General features: G+C 36.6%; 2 protein-coding genes across 2 annotated transcripts; both read right to left on the reverse strand.

Moving 5' to 3' along the window:
- Window positions 1-3,282: 3,282 nt before the first annotated feature.
- On the reverse strand, window positions 3,283-3,822 carry LOC140991250 (uncharacterized). Its single transcript, XM_073461186.1, has one exon. It carries the CDS (start codon window positions 3,820-3,822, stop codon window positions 3,283-3,285), a length of 540 nt encoding a protein of 179 aa, XP_073317287.1.
- Window positions 3,823-8,875: 5,053 nt separating this feature from the next.
- LOC140991506 (uncharacterized) lies at window positions 8,876-18,313 on the reverse strand. Its single transcript, XM_073461484.1, has 8 exons — window positions 18,018-18,313; window positions 14,353-16,071; window positions 14,133-14,252; window positions 13,986-14,040; window positions 13,456-13,604; window positions 13,008-13,094; window positions 10,391-10,519; window positions 8,876-9,196 (listed from the first exon to the last, which is right to left on the reverse strand). The coding sequence occupies exons 1-8, from the start codon at window positions 18,087-18,089 to the stop codon at window positions 9,080-9,082; spliced, it is 2,448 nt and encodes an 815-aa protein (XP_073317585.1). The 5' UTR covers window positions 18,090-18,313; the 3' UTR covers window positions 8,876-9,079.
- Between the last annotated feature and the right edge of the window lie 1,261 nt (window positions 18,314-19,574).

The following is a 19,574-nucleotide window of genomic DNA, read 5'->3' on the forward strand; positions in this document are numbered from 1 at the left end:
ATACGATCGTTGGCGTGGGGTGCGAAGCAGGGCGAACGGACGACAAAGACTCCTTGTTTTCTCCCCTAGGAATTTTCAAAATTTTGTGTAGTGTGTGTGTGTCTTCGGCTGATAGCTCACAAAAATACCTAGGAATCCTTTTTATAGATATTAATTTACATGTTAATGGTCTTTGGTTTTGAGCTTTTGAGTTTAGGAACAATTGATCCTACTAATCCTAGGTAAATTATGCTCAATAGTACCTATTTAATTGCAAAATAAAATTATATAAAAAATTAGTTTTCAAAAATAATAATTTTGATCTTTTAAAAGTCAATCGTTTGCCCAAAACCTGCTTCTCGGAATAAAATAAATCTCGTCTCGTAAAATAATTTGAACAATACCGTTTTTTTTAGAAAAATTTAATCATATTTAATCATCTTAATAAGCCTTGAAAATATTTATTAAAAAATATTTATTTTATCTTGGTCGTCCCCGATCTCCTTTCCCCAGCCTATTATCGAATATTCGGGTAAAATCTACAGTTTTCATAAAATCATGCAATTAGTCCATTTATCATGTTGTATGCATCATGCAAGCATATAAAATCAATTACATTAAACAATCAAGCAATTTAAATCATTTGCATGCATCTGATTTACGTAGGTTGCCTTTTGAACGTTACAAATCCTCCCCTTCTTAAATAAAATTTCGTCCTCAAAATTATGACGTACCGAATAATTCGGGATAGCGACTCCTCATCTCTGCCTTAGTCTCCCAAGTGGCTTCTTCCTCCAAGTGTTTAGCCATTTGACTTTTACCATTTTTATCACCTTGTTCCGCAGCCTTCTTTCTTGTCTACCCAAGATTTGAGTAGGCTTCTCCTCATATGACAAATTTTGTGAAAGTTGTAGTGGTTCAAAGTTCAGTAAATGTGAAGGGTTTGACATGTACTTGCGAGTCATCGATATGTGGAAGACATTGTGGACTCCTGCTAGATTAAGTGGCAATGCCACTTGATATGCTAATGCTCCCACTCTTTCGAGTATCTCGAATGGTCCAATAAATCTTGGTCTAAGTTTGACTTTTTTGCTAAATCTCATAACACCCTTCATAGATGCATGCTATCTTTGTAAACACGTGATCACCTACTGCAAACTCGAGATCTCGTCTTCTTTTGTCCGCGTAGCTCTTCTGTCGATTATGAGCAGTTTTCATTCTTTCTCGGATCTTGGAGACCATTTTTGCGGTGTGCTGAACTATTTCGGGCCCTAATGTAGCTCTTTCTCCTACCTCATCCCAATGAATAGGCGATCTATATTTCCTTCCGTAGAGTGTCTCGTATGGAGCCATTTCTATAGATGACTGATAACTGTTATTATAAGTGAACTCCACTAGAGGTAGTTTCGATTCTCAACTTTCTTGGAAATCAATCACGCATGCTCGGAGTAGACCCTCTAAAATCTGTATGACTCTCTCAGAGTGACCGACTGTATGAGGATGAAATGAGGTATTGAATAGTAGCTTAGTCCCTAATGCTGCATGTAGACTCTTCCAAAACGATGAAGTGAAACGTGTGTCTCTGTCCGACACTATAGACACTGGAATCCCATGCAGTCTAACTATCTCTCGAATGTATAGCTCTGCGTACTGTGTCATGGAAAAATTCGTCTACACTGGTAGGAAATGTGCTGACTTAGTAAGATGGTCCACTATTACCCAAATGGCATTGAATCCTTTCACGGTCTTTGGCAATCTTACCACGAAATCCATAATAATGTTCTCTCACTTCCACTCGGGAATGGAGAGTGGTCGAAGCATTCCCCCTGGTCTTTGATGCTCTGACTTCACTTGTTGACATGTCAAGCATTCGGATATAAAGCGCATAATGTCTCGTTTCATTCCAGGCCACAATATAAAAGTTGCAAATCCTCGTACATCTTGGTACTTCCGGGATGAACAGAATAAAGGGTACTGTGAGCCTCCGTCATAATGTCAACTCTAAGTGAATCACCACTAAGAACCCATAGTCAACCTCGATACTAAACAATGCCATCCTCGATCGAATATAACATGCTACCCTTTGATTCATCTCGTTGTCTCCAATTCTGAAGTTGCTCATTAGTAGACTGTACGGCTCGAATTCTATCTCGCAAAGTGGAATGCACTGTCAATGTAGCGAGATTAGGGGCCTCTACCCTAACATAAACTTCAAGATCAAAGCGCTGAATTTCCACTTGTAGAGGTTTCTGTACTGATTGATGTGCAATATTGTCCCATTTCTACTCAAAGCATCCACAACTACATTAGCCTTGCCGGGATGGTATCTAATGTCACAGTCGTAGTCCTTAACAAGCTCTAGCCACCGTCTTTGTCTCATATTCAAGTCTTTTTGGGTTAAGAAATATTTAAGACTTTTATGCTCCGTAAAGATCTTGCATTTCTCACCATACAAGTAGTGTCTCCAAATTTTCAACGCAAATACGACTGCTTCAAGCTCAAGATCATGCGTTGGATAATTCTTTTCATGTATTTTCAGTTTTCAAGACGCATACGCTATAACTCGGTCATTTTTCATGAGAACGGCGCCCAATCCAAGTTTTGAAGCATCAGTAAATACAACAAATTCCCTTTGCTCTGTCGACATAGCTAAAACTGGCGCTGTAGTAAGTGCTTGGTGTAACTGATCGAAACTATTTTGACACTCCGGTCCCTATACAAATTTCGTATTCTTCTTCATCAATGACGTCAAGGGTACTGCAATGGATGAAAAACCCTTGATGAACTTACGATAGTAGCCGGCTAAACCCAAGAACTGCGGATTTCCGTCAGAATTTTAGGCACTGACCACTGCTTAACTAACTCGACTTTAAATTTACTCCTTCCTTTGACACGATGTGGTCTAAGAATGTCATCCTCTCTAGCCAAAACTCGCACTTGCTGAACTTTACAAATAATTTTCGATCTCTTAAAACTTGTAAGGTCGTCCTCAAATGTTGATCATGCACTGGCGCGCCCCATGGAGAGAAACTAGGACAAATAAATCTTTTTTCTAACAGTTCTTGAATTTGGTCCTTTAATTCTTTCACTTCAGCGGGTTCTAATCGATATGGTGCCTTAGAAATCGACACTGTACCAGGCATAAACTCAATAGCGAATTCCACTTCTCTTTCGGTTGGGATGCCAAAAACATCGTCAGGAAATACATCCGGAAAATCCTTAAGTACCTCTACATCCTCAATAAATCGACAGTCAGTGTTGGGTGTAGATATAACACTAGCGAGAAAACCTTGGCATCCCTTTTTAATAAGCTTCTTCGCATGCATAATAAGCTTCTTCGCATGCATGCATGAAATAATATGCGGCATTTGATTGTTTTGTGCCGCCTCGAAGATTAATGCTCTCATTCGGTGGTCTAATAGATACCAACCTCCTCCGAAAATCAATAATAGCCCCATTCAGCGTGAGCCAATCCATCCCCAAAATAATGTCGAACTCGGGCATGGGTAGTACTATAAGGTCCGCTCGTATAATATTCTTTTGCAATTTAAGTTCCACATCCCTAATCATGCTACTAGAGATCATATGTTCGCTAGAAGGCACTGTAACTCGGAATCCGGACTCTACATCCATTGGTAAGATTCCCAATTTCTTTACGAAAGATTCAAATATGAAAGAATGCGAAGCTCCAGAATTTAATAAAGCGTAGGTAGCTATTCCCGCTAGCAATATTCGTCCTGTAATAAGCGTTGTGTCTGACTCCGCTTGCTCAGCGTGCATCACATAGGCTCTTCCAGTTGTGGGTTGCTTGAGCTTTGGACAATCACCAGCCTTATGCCCCATTCCTCCGCACTTGAAGCACTTGTAGGTGCCCCACATGCACTTGACATAGTGATGGCGAGCACACTCCTTGCGCAGTGGCTTCTCAGTATTCTTCGGGACATTTTCTTTAGGTGGTTTTCCTTGTGGTTTCGGCTATCCATGTCGCTTACATGGTCCCGTAAATGGTTTTTTTTATTATGCTGGCTAGCTTGCTGGGCGGGATTCTTCTTACGCTGCTTCTCCCAATCAATATCCTAGAGTGATTGCTCGGCTCAAAAAACTTTAGCAAGGGCAGTAGTACAGTCAATAAGATCAGTGAGCATCACATCACGACAGATCATCGGCATCAATCCATCCAAGAAGTGTCGTAACTTCTCTGCAGCATCATTAGCAATAAAGGACACAAAATGACAGCCCCTATCAAACTTCTGCACAAACTCAGCAACAGACAAGTCCCTATGGCGGAGACTCATAAACTCTATCTTCAACCTCGAACGAACGTCGATAGTGAAGTATTTATCATAGAACACCCTCTTGAAACCCTCCCATGACAGTGCCGCTAAATCCACCCCTCGCTCCGCTCCCACCATAAGGAAGCGTCACCCCTCAGCAGATAGATGGTACAACGAACTCGGTCAGCTTCTGCCATATCCATGTATCGGAAGATTACCTCTAAAGATCTAATCCATCCCTCAGCCGCAAATGGATCAGTAGTGCCAGAAAAAATCTCGGGGTTCATCCTCCTAAAGCGCTCATAGATAGCTTCCAATCGGGCCCTCACACCATTTCACACGCGAGTCTTTAATAAACGAGCCATACCGGCTAGCACACGGGCACTGGAATCCTCAACAGGTGGAGGCTATGAAATCTCCTCCTCATGTCTATCCTCATTATTACTACGTAAAACTCGTCTAGGAGGCATCTTTGTACAAGTCATCCATACCACGTAACCAACATGCACTTAATATTAAAAAATATCATGCACCTAACCTCTATATCATGCACCATGAAAAGCATTTAAAATTCAGCATATAAAATATAAAGCAGTAAAAACTCACAGACTTGAGGCGTGACTTCTTGAGCTTCTCGGAGTGGCTGTAACACAACCCTTTGGGGAAAACCTTCGCTCTGATACCAACTGAAACGTCCTATACTTTTAAACCTTAAAATCCTAATAATGTTTTTTTTTATTGAATTCGAAATTTCGCCATTTAAAATAATTTAACATTTCCATAAATCAAAATAATTTAATATTTAAAATCTCAAGTGCATAAAAATTTCTAAATCGTCTACTAATCACGTTCAACTTCCACCTTTAACATAATCAATCTAACTTCGAAATAAAGCATAAAAATCTCTAATTAAAACATTAGCAAAATCTTTGAAAATTTTAACTATCAAGCTAATGCGGAAAATAATGGCCCTCGGGAGTATATTGTCTGACTCGATCCACTCAAGCGTCAGCGCCTCCCTCAATAACATCATCACCTACAGAATTCAAACCTAGTGAGTCTAATGACTCATCACGTTCTAAATATGAGTAGCAAATAATACATATACAAGAACATGCATTAAAATCATACTTTTATTTAAAATAATCTTGTAATCATAAATATATCATAAATCGTAAAACTGTCAATCATTTATCATTTTGGGTGAAGTTTTATCCTTGAAAGTGACTAGCCTTTATCATCTGGTCGACTGATCAGTCTTAGCTCACCATTGCGCATGGGGACGGGCACAAGGCACCGACGTAAAATGAAAATACGATTGTTGGGCTCCCTCTAGGGCCTTTTCTCGTAAATTGGCTCCCTCTAGGGCCTTCTCCCTCACGATATTTCCAAAAATCATATATATATCCTTTATGTCACAGTCAATTCACATCCTTCAAAATATTTTTCCTTTTTTTTTAATCATAAAATATTTTGTCTTTTTCACATTTGAAAAATAACATTTTTAACAGTAAAAATTTCATAACTTTATCATAAATCATAAAATCTCATATTTTCAGCATAAACATTTTAAAATATCATTTAACATGCGTTATAATTCCTCGGGACACTGCCAACCCTTTTTACACTACCTAGACGTAAAATGACCATTTTGTCCCTGGACTTAAAATTTCTCGATTTTGACTTTTTCTTACTCTTATTGACTTGAGACTATTCCAAAAGATTATTTAAGCTTAAATTTGACTTCTAACATTTTTATTTAGCGTAAACTCGAGGATTTTGATTTAGTTTCTTAATTACTAATTCGTGAAACGTCTAATTCTCGAATTAATTCAAACTTAAATATTTTATTCCCAAAATACCCTTGTTAACCATTAACCGACCCTCGTGCCACGTCCCAAATTCATCGATCCATGACCGAGCCACCTTGAACCATACCCTGACCATACCCCCTAGGACCCTACTGAACCCTCTTGGACCAGCACCGAGCCCCTCAGCCCTCAACCAAGCCGCATGCGCCCATGCTTGCAATCCCTTGGTCGCAGCCCTCCTTTTTTTTTGAGCCACCGTGAACCAGCACGACCCCCTGCCCAAGCCCAGGTCGAGCCGCACACCCTCTTTCCCCTAGCCGAACCCTTGCAAGCCAAAATGCCATGAAAACTCTAGGACACTACCTTCACCATGCATGGCCCCTTCTAGCTCTTGTCCAGCCCTCGTCTTGTGCCTAAATGACACTTGTTCCATCTCTTAAACGTCCAATGTTGGCAGCGTACTCATTGGAAATCCTAACACGTTCATATACGCATAAGAATCTTCAAAACATTGAAAGTGATCGTCAAGCGATAAGCAATTTGAACTCCAATATTTTTCTTGAAAAATACATAAAACATACATAATATGATTTGAATGTTGCGTCAAAATGAATTTAGAAACGTGCCTTTGCGTTTTAGAATGCTCGAATATACGATCATCGACATGGGGTGCGAAGTAGGGCAAACGGGCGACGAAGACTCCTCGTTTTTCCCCTAGGAATTTTCGAAAAATTGTGTGTGTAGTGTGTGTGTGTTTTCGGCTGATGGCTCACAAAAATACCTAGGAATCCTTTTTATAGATTTTAATTTGCATGTTTGGTTTTGGGATTTTGAGTTTAGGAGCAATTGGACCTACTAAATCTAGGTAAATTAGGCTCAATAACACCTATTTAATTGAAAAATAAAAGTTTATAAAAAATTAGTTTTCAAAAATAATAATTTTGATCTTTTAAAAGTCACTCGTTTGCCCAAAACCGGCTTCCCGGATAAAATCAAGTTGATCTCGTAAAATAATTTGAACTCTACCGTTTTTTGAAAAATTTAATCATATTTAATCATCTTAATAAGCCTTGAAAATATTTATTGAAAAATATTTATTTTATCTTGGTCGTCCTCGGTATCCTTTCCCCAGCCTATATCGAATATTCGAGTAAAATCTACAGTTTTCATAAAATCATGCAGTTAGTCCCTTAATAATGTTGTATGCATCATGCAAGCATGTAAAATCAATTACATAAAACAATTAAGCAATTTAAATCATTTGCATGCATGTGATTTACGTAGGTTGTCTTTTGGACGTTACAACACCCAATATTTTGATAACTGTGTGGATTGAAAAATCTTATACCAATTATTGGGGGAAATTTTGTAAAATAAACTCGGTCAACTATTTAATTAAGAAGATGACCTTTCATGTGTATTTGATCATTTTCTTAATTAAATAGTTGATCGAGTTAAAAAAACAAAATATCCCTTAATTTTATTCCTTACTAAAAGAATTTGTTCTAGAGATTGCCCTGGTTTCTTCTCCGACTTCAGTTTGATTTGCTCTAAATTTTCGGCCCTTGAGCTTTGGAAATTACGGCCTCCAGTTTGGTAGTTTTCCATGCAATTCCTAGCAAGTCTCCCGTGTGTGGCTCGGCATATGAGTCTATGACAGTGCTCACACTTGCTTTAATCCCCTTTCTGCCATTGTCTAGGTTGATGGTTACTGGTTGTGCTTTTAGACCCCAGGGCTGACGCTTCAATTTCAGGCACAAATTTGCCGTTTAACATTATTCGACGTCTACCCTCTTCTCTTCCTTCTGCAAAACTTCTGAGATATGGCAGGGGTTAGTGTTCCAAAATCTGCCACGAACATCATCAAGCTCTCGATTTAGTCCAGCAAGAAACATGTATACCTGTTTCTTTTCCATGCACTTTTGGTATTTTATACTTTCATTCCTGCATTCCCAAGATTTTACGTAACACAAGTCTAGTTTGTGCCATGGCGCTCGCATCTCATTGTAATAATCAATCATGTTTCTTTCCCTTGCTTGGAATTCCACGAATTGGTTTTCAATTGAAAAATCTTGGAAGATTTCTCCAAATTACCACATTGGATCTTTCTTCTTAGGCTCCTTCGATTCTCCCTTCAAGTATCCTAGTCTTTCCCCTTGCCATCAATGACCTATTTAATGGACTGAGCCTATTCTACGAATATTTTACCATTCATATATGAATGGTGAGATGATGGACCGATAAGCATTCAAGCCCATTTTAGGGTACAAGTCTTGTCTTTTCAAACCCACAACTTCCGTGGAGACTTCCAAACTCGATTCTTCTTTTGACCCAGACGTAATCGATCTTGTTCAAGGTCTGCAAGATATCGAATTTGCTGCCCAAAAGTGGTCGTTCCTTCACGAGAGGCGATGGATTTGTGGCCCAGACATAGTTCTGCTTCACTGTCGATAGATGTTAGGTTTCAATCCCAGGCAAGATCGATTCTGACAGTGTGAAGAACAGGGTTTTATCAACCCAGATGTCGTTGCTCCTTCACAGAGTCCTCCATAGAGTTATAAAGCCTTACAGCTCTTAATATACCATGCGAACAAACCAAGTACGAGGAAAACATGCACACGAGATAAAAGAATATTGAATCTATAGAATGAATAATATTTTTCTTCTATCAATAATCCATTTTTTGTGACAGCACGTGTAACCTATAAAATTTTATACTGACAGATTAGAAAGATATACAGCTGGTTCCAGAGGTGGTTTCAAAATCATGAGAACAAAACAATAACACCACCAACACATAACCCAATGCCATCTGATATATTATTACAAAAAAGATGCTATATTTATACAGAAGAACAGAGTAAATACGTGGATGGTCACATAAGAAATCGGGCACAGCTAAAACCTGCTATATTTACATGTAGCTGAAGCACATACATAAATTCGAACATAAGCTCTTCTAATAAATATAATATATACAGAAAGAAACAAGAAACCTTTCTGGTATGCCCGCATTCATCTTCTGGCTAACTGTTCGAATTTGATAGACTTCTTATTTTTGTGGCCAAAATTTACCAAATACTGCTTCACATATCTTTCGTTAATCTCAAACATGAAACTCATTCCCTTAATCTGCACATCGTATATTTAAAAAGTCAAAGCACAATCCACAACCCAAAATCAATTGTTATCACACCATATATTGGGGTGATTGCCATATATTTCATACAGTCAAGCTGATGACATTGGTTAGTGTGGACCATTGGTTGATTATTATATATCTCGTACGGACTATCTAATGACACTGCCTGTATGCAAGCCGATGACATTGGTTAGTGTTGGACCATTGGTTGATTGTTATATATCTCGTGCGGACGAGCTAATGACATAGGTTAGTGTTGGATAATATAATGCAAAAAACTAAGTGCTACCAAATGAATTTAAAACGAAGATTTTAAACTGATTTTCTATGTATGCTACACTTCATAAGATGATATACACATCTCCTGCACATAAACTAGACAAGGCCATACAGGTCTGCAATCTTTTCAAATCCAGTGAACGTATGGACAAGGTATGAGGCTATATCTATGTCATATGCTCTTACATTATATATTAAGAAAATGAAAAGTAGAAATTGACGTCTCTTAAAGAAGAGTAGAAGATTATATCAATGGGCGAAGAGATAATTTGCCAAGTTCAGCACTAGATGGTTCACAAAGAAGATTATATCAATTGGTTAAAAATTATGTCACTAAATTCACATTTGCTGCCCCCACAGCAGGGGATGACATCTTCCATTATTTGGAAGCAGGAGGATAGCTGCTTTTGTAAGGGATAGGCTGTGGGATACGGTCATACCCAGTTCATATGATAATATAAAATCTAAAACAATCAGGTTAATTTCAGTGGAAGGCAACTGGTAAATTCCATCTTACATGACAGCTTGATTGAGTAAAAACAACATACTGGCAATGATGAGTTTGTTTTTCCTAATATGAAGCATACACAAATTTAAAATGAAGCCTAACATTAATTTATACAACTGAGAAAAACAGTGATGATGCCAATAGCACCCATAATGTGGATACTTTTTTTCACTTTAGCTTTTGTAATCAGATACACCAAACTGGACAAAGGAAATGAGTGAAAGTTTGTTCATGAATTGTATGCACCATGAATCGTATGCACCAAAAATAAATGACAATTGAAACTTTTCAAATACTTATGAAATAGGTTATGAGTGGTGATGAAGTTGATCTCATGATGAAACCTTTTGTTGAGAAAAAACAAATTGATACAATCTTTAGTATACAAGAATAATACCTCAATTAAACAACTGCAACTAAGGCTCAGAAGTTGCCCAGTTTCTATTGTCATGCCATTAACAGACATTGAACTCTTGCCAAGGTTTTTCAGAAAGAAAGATCCATCAGCTTCCATCTTAATAATCGCCTAAGAAAAACAAATAAAATTGACAAAAAAGATTTTGTAATCAAAATATGCACCAAAAGAATCATCACTGTCCATAATGGATTTGGATCAATCTCCAACATCTTCAGGAAAAAACATGCATTTGGAAATTATAACTAGGGATGCTTAACGGAGGCCGTTCAACCTAGAACTGGTCCGGAAGCTCCCCCTAAGAACCGGTTTCTTAGAACTGGATCTGAACCGGCCCAAACCCTTAAACAAAATGCTTGGGTGCGGTTCTTTGTAATAGTCCGGTTCCGGTTCCGTTCCGGTCCTGGTTCAAACCTATTTCATGAACAAATTAGAACCGGATTCGGAACTGGTCCGGTTCAAAAAATAATTAAAAAAAGTGGGTATGGACCTATTTTTGTAGATGTTGGCCCCTAAGTTGGGATCCATCTATAAAAAAAAATTCATTTTGGTTCAATTTTTTGGCTATAAATTGTGAATCATTTATTGCAAACTCCTCACATCTCTCAACTACAATTCTCTTATTTCTGACAATTCTTGCAAATTGCAATTCAATAAATCTACCAATTGCCTCAACTCTTCAATTATCTCATTTTTATAAATTTATTTTCGCAACTTTATAAAATTATTTAGCCTTTTTTTCGGCGAAATAATTTATTTCCTTCTGAGTATACTAAAAATCAGTTTACTTTTTTTTAATATTATTATTCCAATAATTTTTTTGATGGACTATTCTTCAAGTCGTGGTGGTGTTGGCAGGAATGATGTTAAAGTTTTTAACACGATTCTTGAGTTTGAAGATAATTCTAATTTCCACAATGAATATGGTGATGTGGCTGCCGATTTCGAAGGCCAAGAGAAAGAACATTTGGCCAGCTACAATGGGGGCATGAGAGATGCAGTTGGTTCGGTTGGGACAACCGGCATGATCGAGAGCAAGACACTTAGTCTTGCAAAATGAAGCAAAATTTGAGATCACATCGAAAATTCATCAAAAATAAGATACCAATAATATTGTTGCAATTTGTAAGATATACAAAATTTCTCATTCATATAAAACGGGTGGTTCCGACGGAGGCACCAGAACATTCGAAAAACATTTGGTTAAAAAAAATAATTGTGACGAACAAACTTTGTAGCCATGCGATAAAGAATCAACCAAACAACAAATAAATCCTATAACTTATTCAAATTTTGTAATGACTGCTGAAATTTCACGTTGAGCTTTTGTTAAACTTGTGGTTAAATGCGTACAGCCTTTTATTATTTGTGAGTATGATGGTTTTGCAAATTCATCTTTCAAAAATTTAAGTGCAAAGTTAGTTTGACAACCGATATTTGGACTAGTGTAAAAAATGAATCTTATCCTATCGTTACATGCCATTGGATTGATGACATTTTATGTAAGTTGGCTTTGGAATTTTTAGACGAAGCACACACTAATTATACGATTGCTAGATATATCATAAATGTTTGTAGATAGTATCGTGTATATATAAAATCAGGTTCATCACATTAGAAAATGCATCAAAAAACAATATCGCGATAAGACAATTAAAGAGTATTCTCAAACCGATGTTAGATGGTGAATTATTTCATATTAGAAGTGCATGTCATATAATCAATTTATGTATGAAAGATGATTTCTCTGATTAAACTAGTAATTCGAAACAAAAATTCAAATGTTGTGGTAAATTGTTGGTCAAGAAAGATATGGTAAAGAGTGGAAACACATATGTGAAAGTAACGGTGTTAAACATAAAATGTTACGTGTTATTATTGAAACTCGTTGGAATTCTCTTATTCATTTGCTTAATACCATATAACCGCATAAATATTTGCTTAATCCGTTTTATAATTCTATTGTTTCATCAACTTTGCAAATATAAGAAAATTATTGGAATCTTATTACTAAATGTATTGCTTTGTTAGAAACATTTAAACAAACTACTGAAAGATTTTATGACTTTTAGTACCATACCACTCCTCTTTCATTATTTCTTCTTCTTAATATGTTTCATAAATTTATTGGATTTAGAGATGTGAGATTTTAACATGATTTCTAAAACAGTTTTTATTGATTACGATGAAAATTGAGAGTTAATTACCATGTTAATCTAAGTTGAAACTTCAATAAATAAATATTTATTTTTTTCGACATTGCTTACAATTTTTTTTATATAATATTCTCTCATATACGAAATAGTTATTAAAACTATACCATTTTTTTTATTTAATGCAATAAATGATAAAAAGTAAAAAAACATTTAGTTTCGTGGTCCGAAACCGGTATGGTTCACCCTAGGACTTGACCAGGGACCAGAAATACCGAACCAAGCATCCGGATTTAATTGGTTCAAAGCCTTTACCTTGGAACCAGAACTGCAGAACCCTTAAGCATCCCTCAGCATAATTCATAAGGGATGATCTCAGATTCATCATCAGTTGAGTAATCCTAAGGTGGTTAAAAAAAAAAAAAAAAAAGAAAGCATTAGCACACCTGCCGCCTAGATATTTTATTAGCTCGGCCTTCTTTCCTCAGGTCAATATCAACATCAGCATCCTCCGTCGATCTTCCAAGCACAATCTATAAACAAGAGTTCATTAAGCATTCATCCAGAAAAATTGAAAAATACCAAAATGAACAATGAACAATTGACCAAATTTATCAATATGATGGCACTAAAGGACACAAATGATGGAAGAAATGCAGTGCCCCTATAATAAATTGAGGTCAGCTCATAGGACAAAAGAAAAGGGTTTAACAAGACATGACCCAAGCACCAAGGGAAACGTGATCTATAAAAAACATAAGTTGACATAAGAACATAATTAAACAAAGAAGCAAAGGAAATCAAGTGCCTCCAAAAAAAATAATCAAATGAAAGAAAAGAAATCAATAAGAAAATCATTTATTATCTTATTTCCTATGGATCAGGATAAAGAACCTCAGGCTTCGTGATATAATGCCTCAGATGACGGCCATATAAGACAGCAAGAGCTCCTTGAGACATCATTACTCTTTGCAAACAGGAACGAGCACCTTGTTCCAACCTAACGATTGTCCTCTTAGTATCATCACACATATAACTTGTAGCTGGAATTTAAGATAACAACATAACAAAATGAGAGTCGTTACCAAGCACCACAATGGCACTAAAAATGCAACCCTTCGATTGAATAAATGTACGCAACCATTCATGGAAACTTCATCTATAGACTCATGATGTTGAAAATACATTACAGTGCAAGGAAAATAATATAAGAAGTTCTATGCAATTTATGAATGTCATACAAGAAGACTTTGATTTGAGATGAAAATAACCTAACATTACATGAAAAAAAACATGGTAAAATGATAAAGTTATAAGTTTGCACTCAAATTATGACGTCAAAGTATTCAGTAATGGAGGTTGATATTACAATATGATAAACGGGTTGAATTCGTTACAACTGACTGGAGCACAGTATATATTACCTTGCCTAGTAATAACGGAGTCTTGCTCATATGGATCTAAGTCCATCTCAAGTATCTGTAAGCATAGGATACAAGATCAAACTCGAAGAAAAATAGTTTTGCTGGGCAAACATTTAATTTAAAACTAACAATGTTAAGATGCTATACCATAGCTTCTATGTCAGAAAAATAAGGCACTTCAGCATCAATCAGTGATTCTTCCTGATCTGACCCCGAGGAATTGTCAACTGATTCAGGAAATGTCACCGTTGATGGGCTGTCTCTCACCTGTTAGCAACAAATAACCAAAGTAAGATATAGACGTTAATGCAATCTCATCCTCCAGCAAGTAAAATGCATACTTAAAAGCAAAGGGAAAGCCAAGTACCCTAATAGCTACTCCAGCAACTTCTTTCTCTGTTGACCTATTGCTAGGTGTATTTGAAATTGTGTGCACCAATCCACCTTTACCGGGATCTCCGTTGACCTTGTAGGCAAACCCAGGAAGTAGGGTGTTGGTTCTAGAATCATTCATTTGAATTTTCGCTGAAAAGCCAACAAGTTGGTCGATGGAATGTGATTCTGGCGACCTGTGTATCCCAACCTTTTGAGGTCCTCCAAAAGCATTCATGCAATCATTTGATTTAGTTGGAAGATTAAAAACTTGTTCATAATTCTTCCCATGAGCTGCGGCAGATGCACCTACGGAACTCCTGAGGTCTGGTTGTGTTACAGAAGAACCAAATGATGTTGAAGGATGGATTAGTAAGAATATGTCGTCATTGCATGGAATTTCCGTATCCTCAGAGTTCAACGTGCAGAAGATCTGGCCATCGCTGAGTTCAGTGATATCAGATGACTTTGAGGAAACATTAACCACTGACTGCGGATTTATTTGTTCTTCTCCAGGAGAAGAGGTTGCAGTGGCTTCCAATACCACAGGATTTGCAGTTGGCGAAAGCGTAAAATTAGTTTCTGAAACTGTTACTGTCTCAATATTAACTACTGCAACATCATTTTCCTGATAGTCAATATGAGAATCCTGAATAACTGGAGTGATATTACTAGAACAATGTTGATCCTCTGCATGCATTTCCTCCACATCCATCAGGAGAATCTCACTCTCGTTTGAAAGGTTCAAAAGTGAATCTGGGTCTGCAAATTCAACTGTGTGCACTGCAGATCTATTTCCCTGACCATTAGCACAATCATGAAGCATATCATCAGAAACCTGATCCACATCTTGCAGGCACATGCCAGGTATGGGAGGAGCCGATATGTCTTGTACTCTCAAGTGACGTAAGTGAGGTTGTTCAGATGCAAATGCGATTTCTTGAAAAGAATAGTCGTCTGACTTGGTGGTTTTAAATGGTAAGCCCTCAAATTCAACTGAAACATTTCCAGCATTTTCATTTCTTGAACAATGTTTGAGAGTAAACGAGCCGTTTCTATTTTCGATATTTGCATTCAACATATTGTTTCCGGTACCTCGTAATGATGGAGAAACATTCTTATCAAATCCATAACGTCCGAGCATTCCCTTCGGGCAATTTTCTTCAATGGAGCGTGGACAGAGAGTCCGAGATACATTTGTTGTATCCGAAGCCACAGTAATATCCCTTACCGTTTCTGGAAAGGCATGCCGTAGAATATACAAGTCTTCTTCCTGTAGCCGCAAATCATCCGAAATACTATCACCAAGAATGCAATTTTGACCCATAGAATTACTATCAAGTGTCACCCGCTTCTGAAAATCAGCACCATGCCCACTGAATTCAAGAGCATCAGGTTCGAATAAACTTAAAGCGGAGTTACTGAAAAATTCACTACGAAATTTTTTTCGCATGGCATAATATTTCCTTCGGATACTGCCCAATTTCCTCTTCTGTGAGATCTCTTTATTTCCTTTCAAGTTATTATCTGATCTAACAAACTTCGATGAAGGGTTGAAGCCAGAAATCTCAAGCTCAAACATGTGAGCAGATGATTGACCTGAAATATCTGGATCATAGAGAAGAGAGTGCCATCTGTCACGCAGTTCTCGTAAAGTAAATCTGCGAGAAAATTGGACTGCACCTTTAGCGAGTGCTTCCAAGGATGCACCACCCTGAGCAAGAAACATAAAGTATCAGATTTACGGCATTGCTAGAACAAAGGTCTAATAGAAATTAGACAAGCAAGTGCTGCAACAGTTTATTATCAGTAGGAAAGGAAATTATACGCTTTAGCACTGATATTCACAGAAATTTACTTTTCAATATCTCTATCTACCCATTCATTTTGTTTTCTTCTCATTCATAAATAAGATAAGTATAAGAAACACCAATATGATAGACAGATATGAATTATAAGGTCATAGACAATGGATTGGAGACGAGCAAATGCCAGAGTTCTTGACAACTGGAGTTCTCAAGGAATTGGGAGATTATTGTGACTAGTTTGTAGGACTTTTCTTGGTTCTTACTAGTCGACGTGAGCTCCTAACAATAGGGATTATGCAGGGCTGGCAAGGTTGAAAGTGTAACTAAGAGAACAAAACATATTGGATTTGGCAAGTTGTTAGAATTAAAAGCCTGCAGGTAATCAGGAAAATATGGTGCAAAAATTAATCATCATTGGACGAGAAAAATAGAAATTCAAGTATAGTCATTCAAGTCAAGTAATAGCATCTATGTAATTTATTTTCAGCTTTCCATTCACTCTTTTCAATTTTTTTATTTTTTTTTGGTTGTTTTCAATGTTAGAAAAAGCATAACAAAGGAATGGGTCATAGACCATTGATTCGACACAAAAGAATGCCAGAGCTTTTAGGAACACAAATACTGTGAATAATTTTTAGGACCTTGTTGAGTCCCTGCTGGTCAACATGATCCCAAGAAATTTGAGCTCACAGGAAATCACATCACTGGATCGGCAAGGCCAAAAGTCCGGCCAAGACAACGAGAAGTATTAGATTTAGTGTCATAAGCCTAAGAGTGAATAAAAGCCAAATTATAATCAATGGTCGTCATTAGACCAAACTATACATATTCAAGCATTCCTAAGCCAACTCTCAGGTCATCTATGAAGCACTTGCGTTCACAATAATATGTTTTTGAGTTTCTCATACTATCTTTCCATCTAATTTTCTGATGATTTCAATAACAGCATATAAGATACAAACATGATTGAACTACAAGAGTTTTTGAGAGTTGGAGGAGAATTTTTGTTAATTTATAAATGGGCAAGTACCAGACAGAGCTAGAAAGGTTTGGGGTCTAACCTGAGGCTTGCAAATGAATCTAAGCATGTTGTGCTAAATGGAATTCTGCTGAAAAATGTCGACAAGATCATAATAGAGGCATATTATACATAACTGGATATTTACAGTTTCATTAGGTAATTGCGCTCCTTCTAATGTCCTACTGGAGATAGAATTTATGGATGTCTTCAGCTTTTCGAACCCTATTTAGCTTAAGAAGGTTGCTTGGAGTTTCTGTTGCTTTTCTTTTTTCTTAAGCTGTTCATCAAAATCATATCTTTAAAACCGATGACTTTAATTTCCCCAGGACAAATCACAACAAGAAGCAAACATCATCTTCAATCCATATGCTTTTCTTAAATCTTCAAGGACAAAATTGGTTACCATGAGAGAGATACTCCCTCCTCACCTCAAGGTTTAGTCCTAAACTAAAAAAAAGCGAGCATAACTTACAATTTTAAATTTTGACCATCTCTATCTCACTTTCTATATGTGCTACAAAAAAGAGAGAATATTTTCATTTTTGTAAACATTATCTAGCACTGTGATTCTATCCTGACCATCGAAGAGTGTAGAAAAACAAAAAACAATATCACAAAGAAGCACTTCTCACAATTCTAGAATTAGACACCAAATATGCATGATAAATAACTGATTTCTTTCGCAACATAATGATGTATCATCAACAACTAGATTCAATTGATTCAAGAAAAATTACCTCAGATTTCCCTTACAAAAACTTTTTAAAAAAACGATATTAACAAGACAATCAATCTAAGGGCGAGGCGAAAATAACCATAAATTACATTTACCTCAACTGCATTCTTCAATAAGAGATCATCTTCGGGAATCCACCGAGCTGCAACAGGAGGAGCTTTTGCCATCGAAATTAGCTTATCGTAAAACCCTAATCACTCAGAAATGTGTGGCCTGCTCACTATACTGTGGCATACATATTTGGAAGGAGTAGAATAATCTACGGGAATTAGAGATATGAGAAGGAGTTGTTTCCAATTTCCATGGAAGATTTAAGGGAATCCTCAATTGTCTTGACGAAGCTCCACTTCCTGCATTGTTATTGACCAGTACCCCATATATGTATAAACAAATAAATAAAATTATTTTGATTTAGGGTTCTTGAAGCTACCAAAATTAGATTGAATGTATAATATGCGTGTGTAGAATATTTTTTTAATTGATTTAATTTATGTTTAAATAACAATAATAATGATAAAAATTAATAAAAAAATCGTAAAATCATTTGATTTAGGGTTCATTTGTTTAGGTTTTTTCTTTAATATTATTCGGATAATTTGATATTTGGTATATTATTTCAATGTTTTTCTAGTTTTTATTTCAATGTATTAAGTTGGAACTATTTGCATTTATTTCATTCAACTTGCATTGATTTCGTTTTGTTGGTGTCACTTTTAAGCGTTGGTGTCATTTTTATTCTCACTTATTTTCATTCAAACTCTTGTTAGATTAAATATCCTTCATTTTTTATTATACGTAACATCGAGTTGTTTTTTGAGCTGCATGTCCAAAATTCAAACCGGCTCGCTTCTTTCTCAAGATTCAATTTGAACTGCATGCCAAACCATCTAGACATTTTAAAATCAAGTCTTAGGACCATTGTAAAGTTCAAGATGTTCTCAAGATTAAAGATAAGATGCCTCTTACTAGTGTTCTTGTATTCCAAGACAGATCCAAACTACTAGGCGGACGTTTCAGATACTTATTGACCAATCAAGCACAATATCTGAGAATATCATAAGATCAAGAATATCTCATAATAAGATAAAGATCCACTACCGTCTTTCTCACTTATGAGAACAACTTTACATAACTGTTACTTATCATATTTGGAATAATGTCAATGTGCATTAATTGAGGCCTACTAGGAAGAGAAAGAAGACAGGAAACAAGTTGTTTTTTGCATCAGAAAAAGCAAAGTTGAGTGTTGCAAGAATCTTAATTTTGAAAGAACGAAAGGAGTAAAAACCTATATCAATGTCTGATGATGCTTCCACTTCCACCACAACCACCTTTGGTCATGTGATATTCATGAATCTTCATCCTCTGGTCTTCCTTAGCTTTTATCTTGTCCTCTTCCTGCCTCATCTTAGCATCGTCTTGCTTCTTCTCTAGTTGTTTCTTCTCAATTTCCCCTTTTTGACATCATCATTGTGTATATAATTTAGCATTTCTTGTAGATGCTACCAAAGATAGATTGAACAATAACGATTTGGGCCTTAAGATTATGTTCAGCCTAAATGATTTGAACCAAGAGAGTTTCAGGGGTATTATTGTTGTGAGTCTTGAGAGCAACTATCTGGTCAAAATATTAGGCCATAGACTTGTGAAGA

This window comes from Primulina huaijiensis, chromosome 13 (genome assembly GCF_012295235.1).
Source record: "Primulina huaijiensis isolate GDHJ02 chromosome 13, ASM1229523v2, whole genome shotgun sequence".
Lineage (NCBI taxonomy): Eukaryota > Viridiplantae > Streptophyta > Magnoliopsida > Lamiales > Gesneriaceae > Primulina > Primulina huaijiensis.